This window comes from Haliotis asinina, chromosome 9 (genome assembly GCF_037392515.1).
Source record: "Haliotis asinina isolate JCU_RB_2024 chromosome 9, JCU_Hal_asi_v2, whole genome shotgun sequence".
NCBI classification, from domain to species: Eukaryota; Metazoa; Mollusca; class Gastropoda; order Lepetellida; family Haliotidae; genus Haliotis; species Haliotis asinina.
This window is the reverse complement of record NC_090288.1, coordinates 51,717,898-51,735,656: the sequence shown is the minus strand read 5'-3', so window position 1 is coordinate 51,735,656 and position 17,759 is coordinate 51,717,898. Positions and strand designations below refer to the sequence as shown.

The 17,759-nt window shown below is 37.8% G+C and overlaps 2 protein-coding genes across 2 annotated transcripts in view; one reads left to right on the top strand and one right to left on the bottom strand.

The window, feature by feature from the left end:
- The window catches only part of LOC137297084 (potential E3 ubiquitin-protein ligase ariadne-2-like), a 29,659-nt gene extending 19,981 nt beyond the window's left edge, over positions 1-9,678 (bottom strand). The window contains exon 1 of the mRNA XM_067829066.1: positions 9,619-9,678. The gene's annotated coding sequence lies outside the window, so the exon portion shown is untranslated. The remainder of the gene's footprint in view (positions 1-9,618) is intronic.
- Positions 9,679-9,863: 185 nt separating this feature from the next.
- The window catches only part of LOC137297074 (RNA helicase Mov10l1-like), a 38,938-nt gene continuing 31,042 nt past the window's right edge, over positions 9,864-17,759 (top strand). The window contains exons 1-2 of the mRNA XM_067829045.1: positions 9,864-9,954; positions 15,038-15,845. Coding sequence (XP_067685146.1) covers positions 15,061-15,845 — 785 coding nt within the window. The 5' untranslated portion in view covers positions 9,864-9,954; positions 15,038-15,060. The remainder of the gene's footprint in view (positions 9,955-15,037; positions 15,846-17,759) is intronic.

Here is a 17,759-nt window from a genome sequence, read left to right as displayed (position 1 = left end):
CTTGTCGTAAAAGTCAACTAAAGGGGTCGAGTGGTCAGGTCAATGCTCATACTGTTGATCACTGGATTGTCTGATCCAGAGTCGATTATTTACAGACCGCCGCCATGCAGCTGGAATACTGCTGAATGCGGCGTAAAACTCACTCATTCACTCACGCAATCATTACATGAAAACCATGTGTTCCCTAACTTATTTTGATTACTATAGTCTGAAGTTGAATGTTCATTATAGCAAATAAAACACCTGCTGAATAGTGATACAAGTATAGAATTATTTAAACAAGTATTAATACAATATTCAACACAGGAACATATACCGGGTACCAGGAATTGAAATAGTAATACTGGTAATTTATGTGCAATGGCTCCATAAATATTGAATTGGCAGGGATGAAAAGTTTTCAGTGTGGCTGATGGCATGACTAAAATCATAAACATTATAAAAATAATACACACCATGATTCTTTTAAAGGGAAAAATGCAATAATTAGACCATCTGATATCATTCAAACCTTATTTTGACATCCAATCAAACTGTTGACCAGTGATCATGGCTGAACTTAATGGTGGATGTATGCTCATGGCCATAACAGAAAATTCTGTTTTGGATGAAAACATAGTTTGTGGGGTAGTCTATAGGTCTTGGACAAATGAAGCTGACCTGTTCTTGTAGTCTTAATAGTATAAAAATCAAAATATATACAGCTCTCTAGTTAACAGATTGACATGGTGTCTACTGATCTAGTAAACAGAAAATTGAAATAATAAAACTATTACTTGACTTAATCCAATCATCAAAATGTATGGACACTTATTTTTACAAAGGCACACATAAATTATATTCATTTCTGTCACTGAATACTGACGTGGGGGAAAATGAAAAACGACATCCAGGTGACAATTCAGCACAAATTTCTGAAAGACTGGCCAATGTATAGAGGAAATTAGATACCATCATTGCTGTCATGGTGACTCTTATAATAGAAGCTGTCTACTTGGCCAGGTTCACACACTGTGTCAAGTGTTATGACAAAGTATCGAGGCAGATCACATAGCCTGGAGTTCCAGTTAGCTCAACACTATGCCAACCAAGAAAGATTTGCTTCACTTAACACTAACAACAGTCCCAGCCTGTTTGCTGGGAGCAGAAATTAAATTCACACCACAGCCAAAATTACCATCTTAATATGTTAATTATCAATATTTTGTATAAAAACATGGTGTCACAGTCTCATGCACTACGCTGTCAAAACTTTTGATAGCAACAAACAACTCTTTTAGACTCATTTTAAACTCCAGCTTTGATTCCCAACTTAGGTACAAGGTGTGAAGCCCATTTCTGGTGTCCCCCACTGTAATATTGCTGGAATACTGCTACAAGCAACATAAAGCCATACTCGCTTACTCATTTTAACTCACCTAAAGCTTTATGCAGGTCTCAAATAAGAGTTTGTTAACCCACTTGCACAAGGTGCAGACTAAAATAAAAGCCTAGATGGACCAGTCAAAATCCAGTTGCACTCATTTTCTTGCAATACGTTGATGTTTTATTCAGAACTCAAAACCAACTCAAAAACTGACTAGTACCTGCTGTAAGCTAGACTAATAACTAGGTTGCAGTTTGTAATATTTGGTTGCACTAGATTGTAATATTTGGTTGCACTAGATTGTAATATTTGGTTGCACTAGTTTGTAATATTTGGTTGCACTAGTTTGTAATATTTGGTTGCACCAGTTTGTAATATTTGGTTGCACTAGTTTGTAATATTTGGTTGCACTAGTGCAAGTAACAAAGCACTAAATAGAGCCCTGTTTATGGATAATAATTTCTTGTCTATGGGATAGAGCAACATTTCAGTGCAGATACTTATGCTTTCAAGAAAATTACCAAAACATCACTTAATGCAACAAATGAGATGTTCTCCACAACCTCAGGAGCATGAGCGTGTGAGAGAGTCCAGAATTGATCAGTATTACAGCGTCACAGCTACCGGCAACATTGTGCAATTATGTCTTACAAACCAGTGTTCAATATTAGCCACCAGCCTCTTGCAATGTCTGCAGGGCAGACATTTTCAGTTCAGCAAAACCAACAGATTATCATCTTAAAGTAAATACCTACTTGAACTAAAACTGGTGTGCAGATAGAGCTCCAGATAAGATTTAGCTCATGTGGTACTGTACCCACAGTATTTTTTTGGTGTGAGCATTACGAATGTTGTGTTAGTATTTCAATTTCCGTTACCCAGTGATTTCAAATACAGTGTTCCCAGAAATTATTGAGAAAATCTTTGTTTTTTTTCTAATGATGCTAAGATTGGAAAAAGGGCTTTCACTATGCACTAAGCATACTAAATAAGGGAGACAACTCTTGAAGGCTTAGAAGGCAGCTCATTACGTCAAGAGTTATCTCCCTTGTCTGAGCAGACGGCTTCCTGTGTTGACATGGCAGAATTTACAGCAAGAGAGAAAAGAAAGCTCATTCTAGATGATTTTGAAAGGGGTGAGGCTGATGCTAAAGTGTTAGCTTGTAGACATGGTATTCCTCTGTCTACAGTATACAGAACTTTGAAGAATATTCAAACAGGAACCGGGATAGAGCACAAAGCAGGGGCAGGACGGCCTAGGAAATTCAGTGTTGTGGATCGCCGAAGACTTGGGCAGATTGTGAGTAGGGGCAAATTGAAAAGTGTTGAGAACATCAGAAATGAAATGATTAGCAGAGGAAGTCCTCAGGTATGCAATGAAACAGTTAGGCAGGAATTACAGACACTTAATTGGGTGAAAAAACGATGAATTCCCTCGCCGTTGATGAAAGATGCACAAAAGCAAAAACGTTTAAACTGGTGTCGGGCTCATGAAATTCAAGATTGGGATAATGTTTTCTTTTCGGATGAAAGTTCTGTTTGGCTTTTCCCTAATTGTGTGAAAAATTGGACCAAAGATACTGTCAAACCTATCTACCAGCGACCAAAACATAGCCCAAGGTTTCACATGTGGGGTGGCATATCGGCTCGCGGAGTGACGCCATTGTGTGTTTTCACGGGAAACTTGACAAAAGAAAGATACGTTGACATTCTAAATGGTCACCTTCTTCCGACAGCACAAACATTGTATGAAGATGATTGGATTTTCCAGCATGATAATGACCCAAAACACACTGCGCGCTACACAAAACAGTGGTTGTCGGGCGAAAATGTTCAAGTTTTAGACTGGCCCAGTTACAGCCCAGACCTAAACCCAATTGAGAATGTGTGGGGAGTCATGAAGGACAGAATAAACCAAAAGGGACTGAGAAATATTGAAGATATGAAGGCCGAGGTGGTCCAATATTGAGATACCCTATCACACGATTACCTACAAACTTTAATGGGTGGTGTGCCTAGGCGTATTCAGGCATGCATGGCTGAGCGAGGAGGTCTAACAAAGTACTAAAACAAGACTGAGACTGTAAAAGGATGATGTTTTAACATGTTTATGTAAGTAAAACGCCAGACGTTAATAAACGTAATGAATTACATGACGCAACATGATTCTCAATAATTTCTGGGAATACTATATGTGGGTATTCAGGGGTATCCCATCGCTTGATGCCTAGGACACGTCAGTTTTCATTTCGGGCAATCATAAACCAGTAATATTATCTTGCTTAGTAGATAATTTCCGCTTACAGTTTCAAACTGCAAATAAACTTGGATTTCATATCATATCTGCTCAAAATGTAGTTATTAAATTTTACTCTGGTAATAAAGTAGCGTTATCTTTCTTGGCTGTTTATCACATTTCGATAAATAGTCCAGTAAACACTAACACCAAATATCATGATGATGACATAAAAATCACCGCAAATGGAAAATTAGTCTGGACAAGTTACTTTCTTCAAGTCACTTGACCTGTGCCCTTAATGCAATGGAAATGATCTCCTCGAATGAAGGGAATCACCATGATCACTCATCCTGTACTCGCAGTACAACACCAGTCCTATACTAACAGTACTACGTGATAGTGGCCGATGTCTTTTTCATTACGCAATCGATTTATCAAAATATGTTCTGTACATATATGCTATTTACGTTTTGTGTATCTAACATTTTAAATGCATATTTGGTATGCAAAAATTATTTTTCAATGCATAATTGGAAATTTTCCATGCATATTTTAACTGGATGTGCAGGCGGGCCTCTGAGACAAATAGACATATATGTGAGAACAAACTCACCACTTAGGGTAGATGTAAATCTTCAATGTCTACCCAGCATCCAGCATCTGTTATCCACATAACCTATATATAGTATAAGCTATGAGCTTTAATTCATCAAGTGAGTGAGTGAGTGAGTGAGTTAGTGAGTGAGTTAGTGAGGTTTTATGCCACTTTATGCCATAAGACCCAGACAGGGGCTTAGCTCATTGTACCAATACTTGGGATCAAACCCAAGTCAAACCATAAACACTGCTTATGATAATAACATGATTCAACTGCTATTTTTAAAGCATGTGAATCAGGATATTTATGGGTTTATGGTGATATGACCGAGGCAGTCAAACATCTCTTTTCACCTCCCCACAAATGGTTCGACTAACTTCTTGTTTGACACAGACCACTTGACAGCATCACCTACTTGCTACTAGGGCTGGGCTGGGTAAAAATTTTCTACCTGGGTACCCCACCCCCTATTACCCTACCCTATCCAGACACCCATTACCTTAATTCCTGACATCTATTTGTATGAAATGGCAAGATATTTTTCAGCTTGAAGGCTAAAATTTTGAGTTTTTCAGTACCTTAACCATGCACTACATTCAAACAGCCGACTAAATTATGTTGGTTTGTTACTTAAATGCCACACTCGACAATAAATAATCAAGTATGGACCAGATAATCCAATGATCAACAGCATGAACAATGATCTACACGACTGTGATATGATGACGTTTCAACCAAGTCAGCAAACCTCACTACCCAATCCAGTTAGTTGCCTCATATGACAAGCATGGATCACTGAAGATCAAATCTAACAATGTAACATTGACATACCATAGTCTTGAAAATACCAGAATAATCAGAGTATACTGTTCAACCAGTCCTTGATAACATAATGAAAGCATAGCAATAAGACTCATAGAACCACATTTTTTTCCATATGTCTAGCCCTTTCTGCCGTGCTAAAGTCTAAATGAAGTAGGTCTAGATTTTCTCACTTTCTGAATCTCCAAACTCACTGGGCCCTCTTTTCAGTTTAAACTGTTTGTTTCTATCGAATGATATACATTTATATACAGAAACTAAGTATCTGTCAACAATCAACAGAACTCCATGTAAAACACTACAACTATGTCACTTCTAACGTCTCGACGAGTTATACCAGAAGACGTTCAATCCTCCTGGACAGTGATAACCTGAGATCCAGTATAAAAGGTCACAATATTATTTTGTTTGCCCAAGAACCCTGAGTTGACAAATAAACTCTCTGCTAATGCTCAGCTATCACAGCTATGGGCAGACAAATGCCTATTTAGATACACATTAGCAATGTCTAACCATCATCAATTGTCCGTATATCTATGGGATATGAACATTATTTCATCACTCATTTGTGCGTGTGTGCATGCGTGTGCGTGCGCGCACACTCTTAAGTGCAAATGTAGCCACTTATTTCAGACAGCTGTTCTGAACAAGACTTTGCGAAATATTCCATACTGTTTAAAGGTACTGTTTCACATGAACTGACATACTGTGAAACAAATATGTTACACTGAAGCATTCAATAAATGGTGAAACATACTGTGAAACAAATATGTTACACTGAAGCATTCAATAAATGGTGAAACACTGTGAAAACTGTTCACATGCATGATTTTCAGCAATTTTATGCATGATCCTTGTGCAATGCATCTGCATAAGGCTTGCAGTTGGTTCCCCAAGTTAGTAGAGAAAGTCATCTTCAATGTAACCATATGCATAATATATCTTGGGAGCGCGAGGTGAGTCTGAACTTTTGATGGGTAGCATATGCTGCACTTGACCACTTTCTAAAACTAAAAGACATTTTGTATTGCTAAATTTAAGCTAAATATTTCAAAATTTTATAACAGTATTAGAGGCGTCCAGGTTAAAGTACATGTTTTTCTGACAAACTACCTTTCACAGAAGGTTAGCATGTGAATGAACACAAATACAATCATTATAGATAGTGAAAAAGAATGATACTTTCATTAGTTGCAAGAGAATACTTAGGCGTGGATCTGTAAAGATCCGATGAAATAATGAAATTGGTAGAGCTCTTCAAAAACAAAATTTTGAAAAACATTGAAAGTCTTTGTTGTTTAATGCCCCAGTCCAATGTTCCAGATATACTATGGTACAGGGGTTAAAAATGTTTGTTTTTTAAATGCCACTTGCCACAGGGCAAGTGGCTTTAAGATAGTGAATCATCCTGACTAATTTTCCACTTGCTCTGGTTGTATGACATAATCATGATGATGTAATTATGAAAGGATAAATCAGCATGGTATTTGATGTTAATATTTACTGGACTATTTATTAAAAAGTGATGAAAAGCAAAGGAGATAACTCTATTTTATTATCAATGAGAAATTTAATAGCTACACTTTGTGTAGATATGAAACAAAATCCAAGTTTATTTGCAGTTTGTAACCATAAGTGGAACTTATCTGGTAGCCCACAGATAAGTAAAATACCAGTATCTGGTAGCCTGAAATGAAAAAACTGAGTTGTCCTGAGGGTTGGGCGATGGAATTTTGGACCCCTGGGATGGCCTGAAAATAATTGTGGATTGACCACAGAACCATGTAGCCAGGAGTTTGATCATGTAGAATAAATAATACAAAATCAACCAGTGTCCCATTGTACAAAGTAAACTTAAAGGTAAGGTGATTGCAACTCACATACATTTACAATGACACAGAATTGCGGCTGGTGTAGGTCTATGGTTGCCTTGACCAATGGCCCCCTGAACTGTAACCATGATAACTGACTCTCTTTATCACAGTTTATGACCTGCATGCTGCTAGAGCTAGTCCAGCACAGAATCCCCACTGAGGCATATTACCATAAACATAACAAAGCTGACTTGTATAGAGAAAACTACTATCATATATCAGTATATGTCAGCAGTTAGCAGACAGGCATTCAACACAACTTAAACACTCATTTCATCCTAGTGTCATAGCCCTATTTTTAGCACTGACACTGCACACAACAATAATCCAGCACAATAAATCATGATCTTAACAAAAAAAACAGAATAAGTCAGGTCACAATAATTGTAAAAATAACAAACGTCATTTCTTTTTTTTGGTGATCGAAAACTGTACTCCCAAAATTACTTCCTGTTTCTGATGGGTTGAATTATGTAGAAATGCAATCATGCTTAGCGTAGCAACAAGATTTAATAGAAGATGTATGGTGTTGTTAAGAAATACATGCAATGCTAAAAGTTAAAGAAAAATCACACCAATTCTAGCTCTTTAAAGGGCATCTAGATATGATGAACATGAGTGAAAGACTTCTGAGTTTACTTGATTTGTTAAACATGAATGATGTTTGGCAGTTAATTCTGATTATGTCTTCTCCTTGATCCAAAAAGAAATGTGAAAGTTGAATTATGGAATCAGCATTTGATGCAAAATTATTGTGATAAATTAGATCAAAACGCATCCAGTTTTCTATATAATATATTTTAAGGTCTTTTGCCTGTAGTTTGTTGTCATCATGTCATAAATATAAATGCACTAGGCAGCTATTCAGTGTACTGGTCTGGAACAAACAAGATGTCAAACCAAAGTGAAAAATGGCTGTAAGTGTAATTAATATGGTTACTGGAACAGTAGTAGAAACAGAACTGAAGTATACATCTAAAAATACTGACAGTATAAGAGGATGTCCCACATTCCTCTCCAAAAAGCCTAACAATCAACAACTACATATTTTGCCCTCAGGATACCATTATCCACAAGACAAGTGGACAATCTCACTCATGCATAACTCTGCACTGACCACTGACCAGTTAAGAAATGATTTCTAAGTTACATTTGAAAAGCTTGCGACTCTACTGTAATTTTAATATTTCCAAACTCATGTCATTTTAGATGAAAAGGTTCACTCACATACATTTCCATATAGTAAGTGAGCTGAGTTTTACACTGCACTCAGCAATATTCCAGCCATATGGCGGCGGTCGGTAGATAATTGAGTCTGGACCAGACAATCCAATGATCAATAACATGAGCATCGATCTGCGCAATTGGGAACCGATGACACGTGTCAACCAAGTCAACGAGTCTGACCACCCGATCCTGTTAGTTGCCTTTTATGGCAAACTTGGGTTGCTGAAGGTCTGTTCTACCCTGGGGCCTTCCTGGGTCTACATTTCCATATAAACATCAGCCTAAAGTAAAACCAGCCTTAATAATGAACAAGCTATCACATTGGGTGGCATTAAATGGCCTCGACAATAACTGGTCACTAGTCAGTAGCAGTACCAACACACAATCTTTTAAGGAAATATCAAAATTTCCACACTGACCTTTATTAAAATGGCCACACAAAAATGTCAAAATGGACACTACCCCTAGTCAAAATAGCTGTACATTTTCAGATCAACGAGTATTGTTTTTGAAATGCTTTCTTAATTCATACTGTGAGACGCTACTAAGTGTCATGATACTGTACTACATAATGCTGGAAAGAACTTTACTGGATATCACTTCCCTCTCACATAGCTGTTAAGTGTGTGAAGTGTACAAACCAACAAAGACCAACATACAAATCAAACTGAGGGGAAAAACTACTGACAGAGTCTAGTGGAAACACATACGTCCAAAAGGTATTTCCCCTGATCTCAAATTCCTTTTGGCTAGAGTGCATCCCCCTTTTAGATCCTTAGGGTTAGTGAATAAAGGTTAGGGTTGGCTTACCTTTGGTGCGAGTATATCCATCCGAAAAAAAATTGGAAAAATTGCGTCCTTCCTTTTAAAAAGGTTACATTTTGAACATAATAAAGGGCCAACTGAACAAATGATCAATACAATTAGTTCCTGTGTTAGTCTTTACAATTCTAACGTATCACTGAAAAGGATGAAAAAACTTCACTTTGATTTAAGAGATATAAATCTTATTTAACATCTGTTTATACTACAAAATGGCACTGAAAATCACCTGTTTGTTCTTGACTTCACATCCTAAAGCGAGTCAACAATACCTATTCTAGATAATGGGCCAATGATAAACGTATCTCATTCATTATCTCTGATAATCTTAAGATCCGTCAGAAAAAAGGGGAAGAAAGGATAAACTAGTTTGTTTATTCAACTGGGAATAACATTTGAGACGGTAAATTAATCTTTTCTACTGTTTACTGTTTGAATGGGGAGAAACGTGGTAAATATTCTATCTTCCAAACTATTTGTACAGTGAGTGTCATACCAATATATTCTTCATGACTCACAAAAACAGATGACTGTCGTTGACATTAAAATATCTTCTCTAAAAATCAAAATTGGAACATTATCAAACAAACCTCACGTCGAACTGATAGACTATAGCTTTAAGAAAGTCCTCGACTGAAATATAGCGCAAAGAAGTGGCACAGGAACAAACCTTTTCGGAAGATTGTTCAAGTATTGCAATGTTTTCATCAATCCCAACAAAGAGTATCTCGACAACCGGAAGTGACGCATATTATTATATTACGTTTTAGTCACATACTTCAATATAAATTTTCTTTCATCAGGTAGTAACTGAATAAATAAAAATATCTTGCATGTCATAATTAATCCGTGAATGATTTGTTTTACCAAAACAGATGAAATCGATGTTCTATTTATAGTAACAACAATCCGGATGTTGTAAATAATGCGGAAGTCTGGGAAGGCGGGAATTCCCCTTTAATTTCAACTCTCATGTGAGACTGTTGTAACAACTGGTCAGTGCAAGGTGCGCTCTGATTATTGGCTTTTTAATTTATTTTGTTTTATCAACAAGTTATCTTACCTACGAAATATAAGGAATTGTGGCACCAGAAACGTTTCAATAATTTAATCAACGTGAAAAAAGCTTCACTGCTTAATGGAGTCACTTATAAACATGCTTGCAAACTGAAACCATTGACATACAGCATATGATAAGAGTGTTTGAGAGACATTCTAGAAGTTGCTGAGATAAAGATGACAAGAATTTTTATGGATGATCAACTTCTTTATTGCAGGGTAGCGACGTTTCGGTATAGATTCTTATACCGTTTTCAAGCGTGTGAAAACGGTATAAGAATCTATACCGAAACGTCGCTACCCTGCAATAAAGAAGTTGATCATCCATAAAAATTCTTGTCATCTATATGATAAGAGGTTTCTGCAGAAACTGTACAACAGAGAAGCAGAGAAACAGAGTAAGAAATAGTGATTTTGCATAGTATCTTTTTTTGCATTCTCAAAATGATTTTCCTCCAAAACCTTAAACCAAAGCACAGGGGGTAAAAATTCATGCATTGCACTGTAGCTTTATCTGCAAGCGTCATAAAATTAATTGGCAATGGTCCGGTGTAATACATGCGGCCAATCACGTGTCTGCGTATCACTCATACCACTAGTAGAAGAGTGATAATTTTGAATGGGATTTTCACCACATTTCATTAATGACCTTGTGTAGGTGTTGGATAGGATACGATCATAGAACTTCTATTATTGTAAGATGTAACTTCCTCAGGCACGAATTTATGTCATGCATGATGAGCTGATGTGGATTAGCCAGGTGGTGCTTGCCCCACCGAAGGTCGAAGTAAGATTCCCCACATGGGTACATTGTGTGAAGCCCATTTCTGGTGTTCCCCCTAATATATTGCAGGAATATTGCTAAGAGTGGAATAAGACCATACTTGCTTACACTCGTACAGATGAAAATAGGTTCAATGGGGCACTGATGCGGAGCAAAAATGTTTCTCGCCAATGGTCTAATTACGAAACCAAGCTCCAAATTGGTCAGCACCCGCTCCCTCGACCGTGATGGACAAAAGGACTGGGCTCCTGTCCACATTAGCAGAATTTCTTCACCCTAAACAGTCAGGAGGCCGCATGTCCATCATATGTCAATATTTAAATATATCCATGGTATTCCTTGTCTGAATGTAACAAAATATCCCAGCAATGTAGTTGTTTTCTGATGCCTGGATGGTATAGTGTATGTATTCCTTTTGTAGCAACGAAGTTCCTGAAAACAGTTTCGGCCCGTAAGTGTTTTCAGGCTGCATGCGATACAGAGATTACATTTTCCTTGCTGTAACTCACGTTTGATGGTATAAACCTACATGTGTTATTTGTCATCATTCACTTGATGGTCAGTTAATGAATTTATAACAGGTTTAATTAGTGGTGACACCACTCAGATTACTCGACAAAGGTTCCCATTTGGCGTTAAATTTTCTCATGTATGGTGAAAATACTCAACATTATTAATTAAGGTCTGATGTGGCAAATGTATTACATGTTATATAATATGTGCATGTAAGGGTTTATCACCTGTTACAAAAACAAACATTGATCAAAGGATTAACCGATAACACATTGATTCATTAATTACTTTTGTCTTCTACAGCGGATTTGTCAGTGTGTGTAGATGTACTAATTAGAGTTGTGACGATATGTCCATGCCATGATACGATACGTATCATGATACGGGTAGTCCGATAAATACGATACGATACGTATCACGATAGTTTGTCCTTGGATACAGAAAAATATAAGTGCTGGAAATAATGTGCTGTTATGTTATCATTTCAGGGAAGGTATTCTTCTCCCAAGAAAAATAAAACACGTCATCATGAAAGACATTTTATTAAAAATGTTTAGCATGTGTCAGTAAAGTAGTGTTTTCCCCAAAAATGGAACAGCAGGGATCAACATTGGCACAACTGGCTTTTTTGCACAGATAACAAAATAAATTTGTGAAAATTATCTCAGTTGGAGCATGTCGATGGCAATATTTTCCACAAAAATCTAAATAGAAGGGGAGACATTGTTTTTGTAGACTGCTATGTATGTAAGTATCGTGTTGAATCGATACAAGACAATCGTATCAAGATATCGTATCGTGCAACTCTTGAATCGCGATAACTTGCATATCGATTAATCGTCACAACTCTAGTACTAATCTATACTGACTACACCCTGTCATAAGTGCGAGTGTTAAAACAACATCCTCCCTTCAAAGAATTAACCTCCATTGCATTGATTGGTTGATTGCTCATTATTGGTTAACTAAATTACTTAGAATGGTGGACATCATACAATTAGTTGCCAGGTGTGCTATCTTGGGTGGCCAATGAGAGGTTTATCAGGTTTTCACCAATGTGAAAGACCTGAAACGATGAGTCACTTTTCCGCAAATTAGACTGTTGTAAGACACACGACATAGAGCAGGATTATTTACGAGCTACAGATGAATGGAATATCGTTCTTTTATGTGGATATTGATGGATACATTCCCGAACAAGGTAGTAGCCTTACATTGTTGCTATAACATTAGTCTGTTTTAAATTCATTATTTGCATTTTGTTTTAGTTTATTTGTTGTAGCATTCAGCAGAATCTATGTGACATAAAACACACACCAGACTGCGTATGTGTGTGAAATAGGATCCACATTGACAGTCTATACAGTGTTTAATTGTTAGTCATGTTCGAAATTTACTATAAGTATAAGTAGACAGTGTGCTCTTTTCTTAATTTTAAAAATCATACAAATATGACAAAAAACTAATTAGGGTTATGAGACAAAATATAAAGACGCACATTGGCTTCGTCATTTTTCTGTCCTAAGAGTTTTTTACCATTTCTACCACTGGCAGATGATTAATCTTCAACGTGTTTCGTTTGTTTTCATAATGCATTTGTAATGAAGTGAAAATGACTTCATCTTAGTTGATTTGTCTATAATTTAACTCTCAATTGCTCATATGGGCTGCGCAGCAGAGGTCACGAACCAGTCAGTAATTCTGGGATATCATCCGGGCGCTCAGGGGAAAAACACAATAACAAAAGGAACAACCAGTCCACAGAAATTGCTGCGCATCAGTGCCCCTTTAACTTCACATTCAATCTAACTGCACCTGTAATGTCATATTTACACCTGTATATGTGAGTATTGCCATATGCCTGTATTTGTATATGTACTGATCTATATTAATGCAGTATGGATAACTGAGATACCATGGCACACTGTTAAGAAGGGTATGCATCTCAGACACAGTGCCAGCCAGACCTTGGTTTGGCCCCTTAGTGAATGATAACAACAGTGCCAGCCAGACCTTGGTTTGGCCCCTTAGTGAATGATAACAACAGTGCCAGCCAGACCTTGGTTTGGCCCCTTAGTGAATGATAACAACAGTGCCAGCCAGACCTTGGTTTGGCCCCTTAGTGAATGATAACAACAGTGCCAGCCAGACCTTGGTTTGGCCCCTTAGTGAATGATAACAACAGTGCCAGCCAGACCTTGGTTTGGCCCCTTAGTGAATAATAACAACAGTGCCAGCCAGACCTTGGTTTGGCCCCTTAGTGAATGATAACAACAGTGCCAGCCAGACCTTGGTTTGGCCCCTTAGTGAATGATAACAACAGTGCCAGCCAGACCTTGGTTTGGCCTCTTAGTGAATGATAACAACAGTGCCAGCCAGACCTTGGTTTGGCCCCTTAGTGAATGATAACAACAGTGCCAGCCAGACTTTGGTTTGGCCCCTTAGTGAATGATAACAACAGTGCCAGCCAGACCTTGGTTTGGCCCCTTAGTGAATGATAACAACTAGAACCATTTTTTAATGCCTTTTGGAATAATGTGGAAAGTTTGGTTCAATTATGTTTCCTCTTTCTTGATGCGTTATTCCTAGATGACGAAGGCAGTCATTGTGTTATGAAAAGAGATCATTCTGTGATGACATTTTCTGATACCTTATGCCCCAACAGTTTCAAGAGCATCTTCCATGTCGGTGTCTCTTTCAATAGGCCAATTTGCCCCAAACAACTGCCTCAGATTAGAATTAGTCGTCAGCAATCCATGGTCATATGACATGGTTGATGCATGTTGTCATGTCTCAGTTGTGTAGATCAGTGCTCACAGTGTCAATTGCTGGATTGTCTGAGTGACTTGTTTACAGCCAGCCTTCACATAGCAGGGTTATTTCTGAGTGTGGCTCTGAACAACAAACAAAAGACATGATATACACAAAGTCATAAGTATACAGAGATGCCAACCACAATTTTGGATGAGTTTGCAAATACAAAATCCACTCTCCAATTTGTCTATAAAAAACTCTGACTTTTTAGAAAATACAAATATGTTTATGAAGTTAGACTGATTGAAAGAAGTTTCGTAAATAACCACTGAAGTATGTTCATTTGAGTGAAGTATTATCTGGTAAAGTATGCCCAGAAATTGCTTATGTCCAGGCTAATATAAGAATTTTCATAGGGGAGGCTCCTTCCCAGACCCCCACCGTCAAAAGGGGCCTGGGCCTCCTTTCACACTCACCCCCCAACAGGGCTCGGGAATTGCTTCTAGCAAGGCATCACTCTTCTTTCATTTGATTCAGGGTTTGCATCTCTGGGTATGTGGTTTATGATGTCTTGACAGTGTCACAATCAGCATTTGTGTTTGTCGAGAGACTTGGGGCTGTTGTCACTATATGGTCTCCGTTTCAGATATGTGATCTCTTGTCTTAAGCAGAAAATGTTGAATTCCTCAAAAAAGGTTATTTTTTTGGATTGTAAGTCAGGGATTTGGAAAGAGAACTTTGACAATGGGTCATTTTCAGGATTAATAGCCATTTTCTGAAGATAGAATGGGCAACTTCCCTTGTATCAATAGTAAACTTTAAAATTTAACGAGTCATTTTTAATTCTAATGTGCTGAGAGGCCCCATGGCGCCTGCCTTTCCCAATTCCTTGTAAAGTACAGTTCAATCACAATGATATATAATGTTGGCTTTTTACCTGGAGGAAGTAAATGTAAAATAATATCCTATCTATTTTCAGGATCAATGTTGGTATAAATCACAATGTTTTCTGCTCTGGGAAATATCTATAACTACTTCTTCAATCAAGAAGACACTGAGGATGACACAGAAACCAGAGCAGATGAAGTACAATCAAAATGGCCTGACGCCTCATTCATTATCGAGGAGCAAGAGATTGAGGCTTTTGAAACCAGACGTTTTGATGGCAAAGTGACGCATGTGTTTGGTGAACATGGCCTTGTTGATGGAGAAATCTATTTTGCTTTAGACGATTCACAGGGCTCACATAAGCCAGGGATTGGTGATGCTGTTTCTGTTGTTGCTAAGCAACAGTATGAAAATGGAGGCTGGTATGCTGAAGAAATAACAGTTGTTTCCAAATCATGGGAGGATGAAGAGGAAGAAACTGAAACGGAACCCAAATCAGCTTGTGTTGGTAAAATAACACAACTAGGGGATGAAACCGGGACGATTAATGGTGAATTAGAGTTTGAAATAGACAGCTGTGTGGAGAATTTCAAACCCTGGAAAGGCGATTGGGTCACAGCTGATCTGGAAACAATAAAAGTATCAGATGTTGAGGACAAGGTATGGGCAGTCAATGTTGAGCCGTTACGTCAATGGACATTTGTTGGAGATGTTTCAGCCGCGATGGAGGATCATGGGTATATTGATGGGGAGGTGTATTTCACCCCCAAGGTGTGTGTCAACAACTACCGTCCTAGGAGGTGGGACAAGGTGAAAGTGACCGCTATAGAGAGCCATCAGGGCAAGTGCTCCTGGCGAGCCATGCAAGTTGTGCCCTGCTCCAGTGACGATGGAGGCAGGTATGTAACTATGGTAATATCTCATTTTTTAAAAACAACCATTACAAAGTATTTGGTCTTGAAATTAAGGGGCATAGTTATTAGTGGTTTTCTGATTAATTAAAATAATTGAAGATTGGTTGCAGTGACCAAACGACCAAGTAATCGATCACATTTGTTCATAACTGAACACAACCGATTTTTGAACGACTGTTTTAGTGTTTGAAACATATGTTAGAAGTTGTCAGGAACTGAAAACGTGTTCAATTCTTAGAAAACTCACTGTAGAATTATGATTCAATATTTATTGAAGACTCCAGGAAGTGGGGTAGCCTAGTGGTTCAAGCAGTCACTCGTCACACCCAAGACACGGGTTCAGTTCAATGTACAATGTGCAGGCAGTAGGATGGGCCTTATTTCATACAGTCCATTTGAGTCAAAATCTCCCCAATGAATTGCACTCTACTCAAACTCAAAAACAAATAATAATAAATGACTCCAAGTAATGCCAGAGTAAATAGGAAAAACAACCAACTGCAGAATTTTGTCATATTTTTTGTGACAAAATACAACAGTTGTTGAACAAACCATCATTATTTTCATTCGATACTGCAAGATTTGTGACATAGGTGTAGCAACAGCTCAGGTAACAGCCAGGTAAGTGAGAGGGATGGGCAAACTTGTCATGTGACAGTTTATCCTACTGACTGAGCAATTGATTCATCTCACACAATGAAGTTTACTGCTGATGTTAAGGCTTGAATTTACAAAGTCTACAACTTCTTAAAGTCTGAAACTCAATGGGGCAGACCATTTTATGCAGTTGATAAATTTCTTAAGCATACATCTTGTGCTGTTGGGGTTACAGGGTAGCAATTGAAGACATTATTTAAACAACAATAAACTCCATGTTCAAACATGAACAGCAGGGGGCATATCAAAATCCAAAAAAATTGAAAAAACTTGATTTGTTTCAAAAACAACTTGTCCAGAACACAATCCAAAGTTTATATATGAAGAATGGACACTTATCATTACGCATATTGCAAAAAGAAAGGGAAGCTCAACATTCCCTCTCAATAGTTAAGTACCAACTGTGGAAATCGCTTCATAAGTTTGGATTTCGGTACACCAAAGTTAGCGGGGAAGACATACTTTTTGCAAAAGATCAGATTTATTTTCAAATGAGAAATAATTATTATAAGATGGGTTTGATCCTGTTTAACTTGATGAAACTTGGCCGAATGCAAGCCATACAGCAGAAACACAGTGGGTCACTAGCACTGAAGAAACATGTTCCAGAAGACTGCCAATAAGCAAAGGAGAGCAACTCATAGTGCTTCATGCAGGTTGTAAGGCTGTGGGATTTTTACCTGGGTGTTCTGTTGTGTTTAGGGTTAAAGCCAAGATTAGCACACCGAAAAGAACAGATTTTATGGAATGGATACAAAAACAATTGGTACCGGTGTTGCCATCAAAGAGCTTGCTTGTCATGGACAATGCTCCATATCATTGTGTCCAGGATCCTGATACAAAAGCCCCAACTTCAATGAAGCCAGACATGATAACATGGTTAGAAAACCATAATGTCCACATAAAACAACAAGACCAAAACTTTATGAAATCATTGAAATCCCCTAAACAGCACCTGTGTATAAAGTTGACAAGTATCTGAAATCATAAGGTCATGATCATTGTGATTTGAACCTGATTGAGCAGATCTGGGGCCAGTTTCACAAAACTCTCGTAAGCCTAAGATCTCGTAACTTTTCTCGTAGCTCTTGTACCTGGCATACTGTAACATAGGAGGTGCAAATGCTACGAGAAAAGTTACGAGATCTTAGGCTTGCGAGAGTTTTGTGAAACTGGCCCCTGGGGTATCATCAAATCTGACATTGCCTGGAATAACACAATGTTTAAGCCATTCAAAATCTA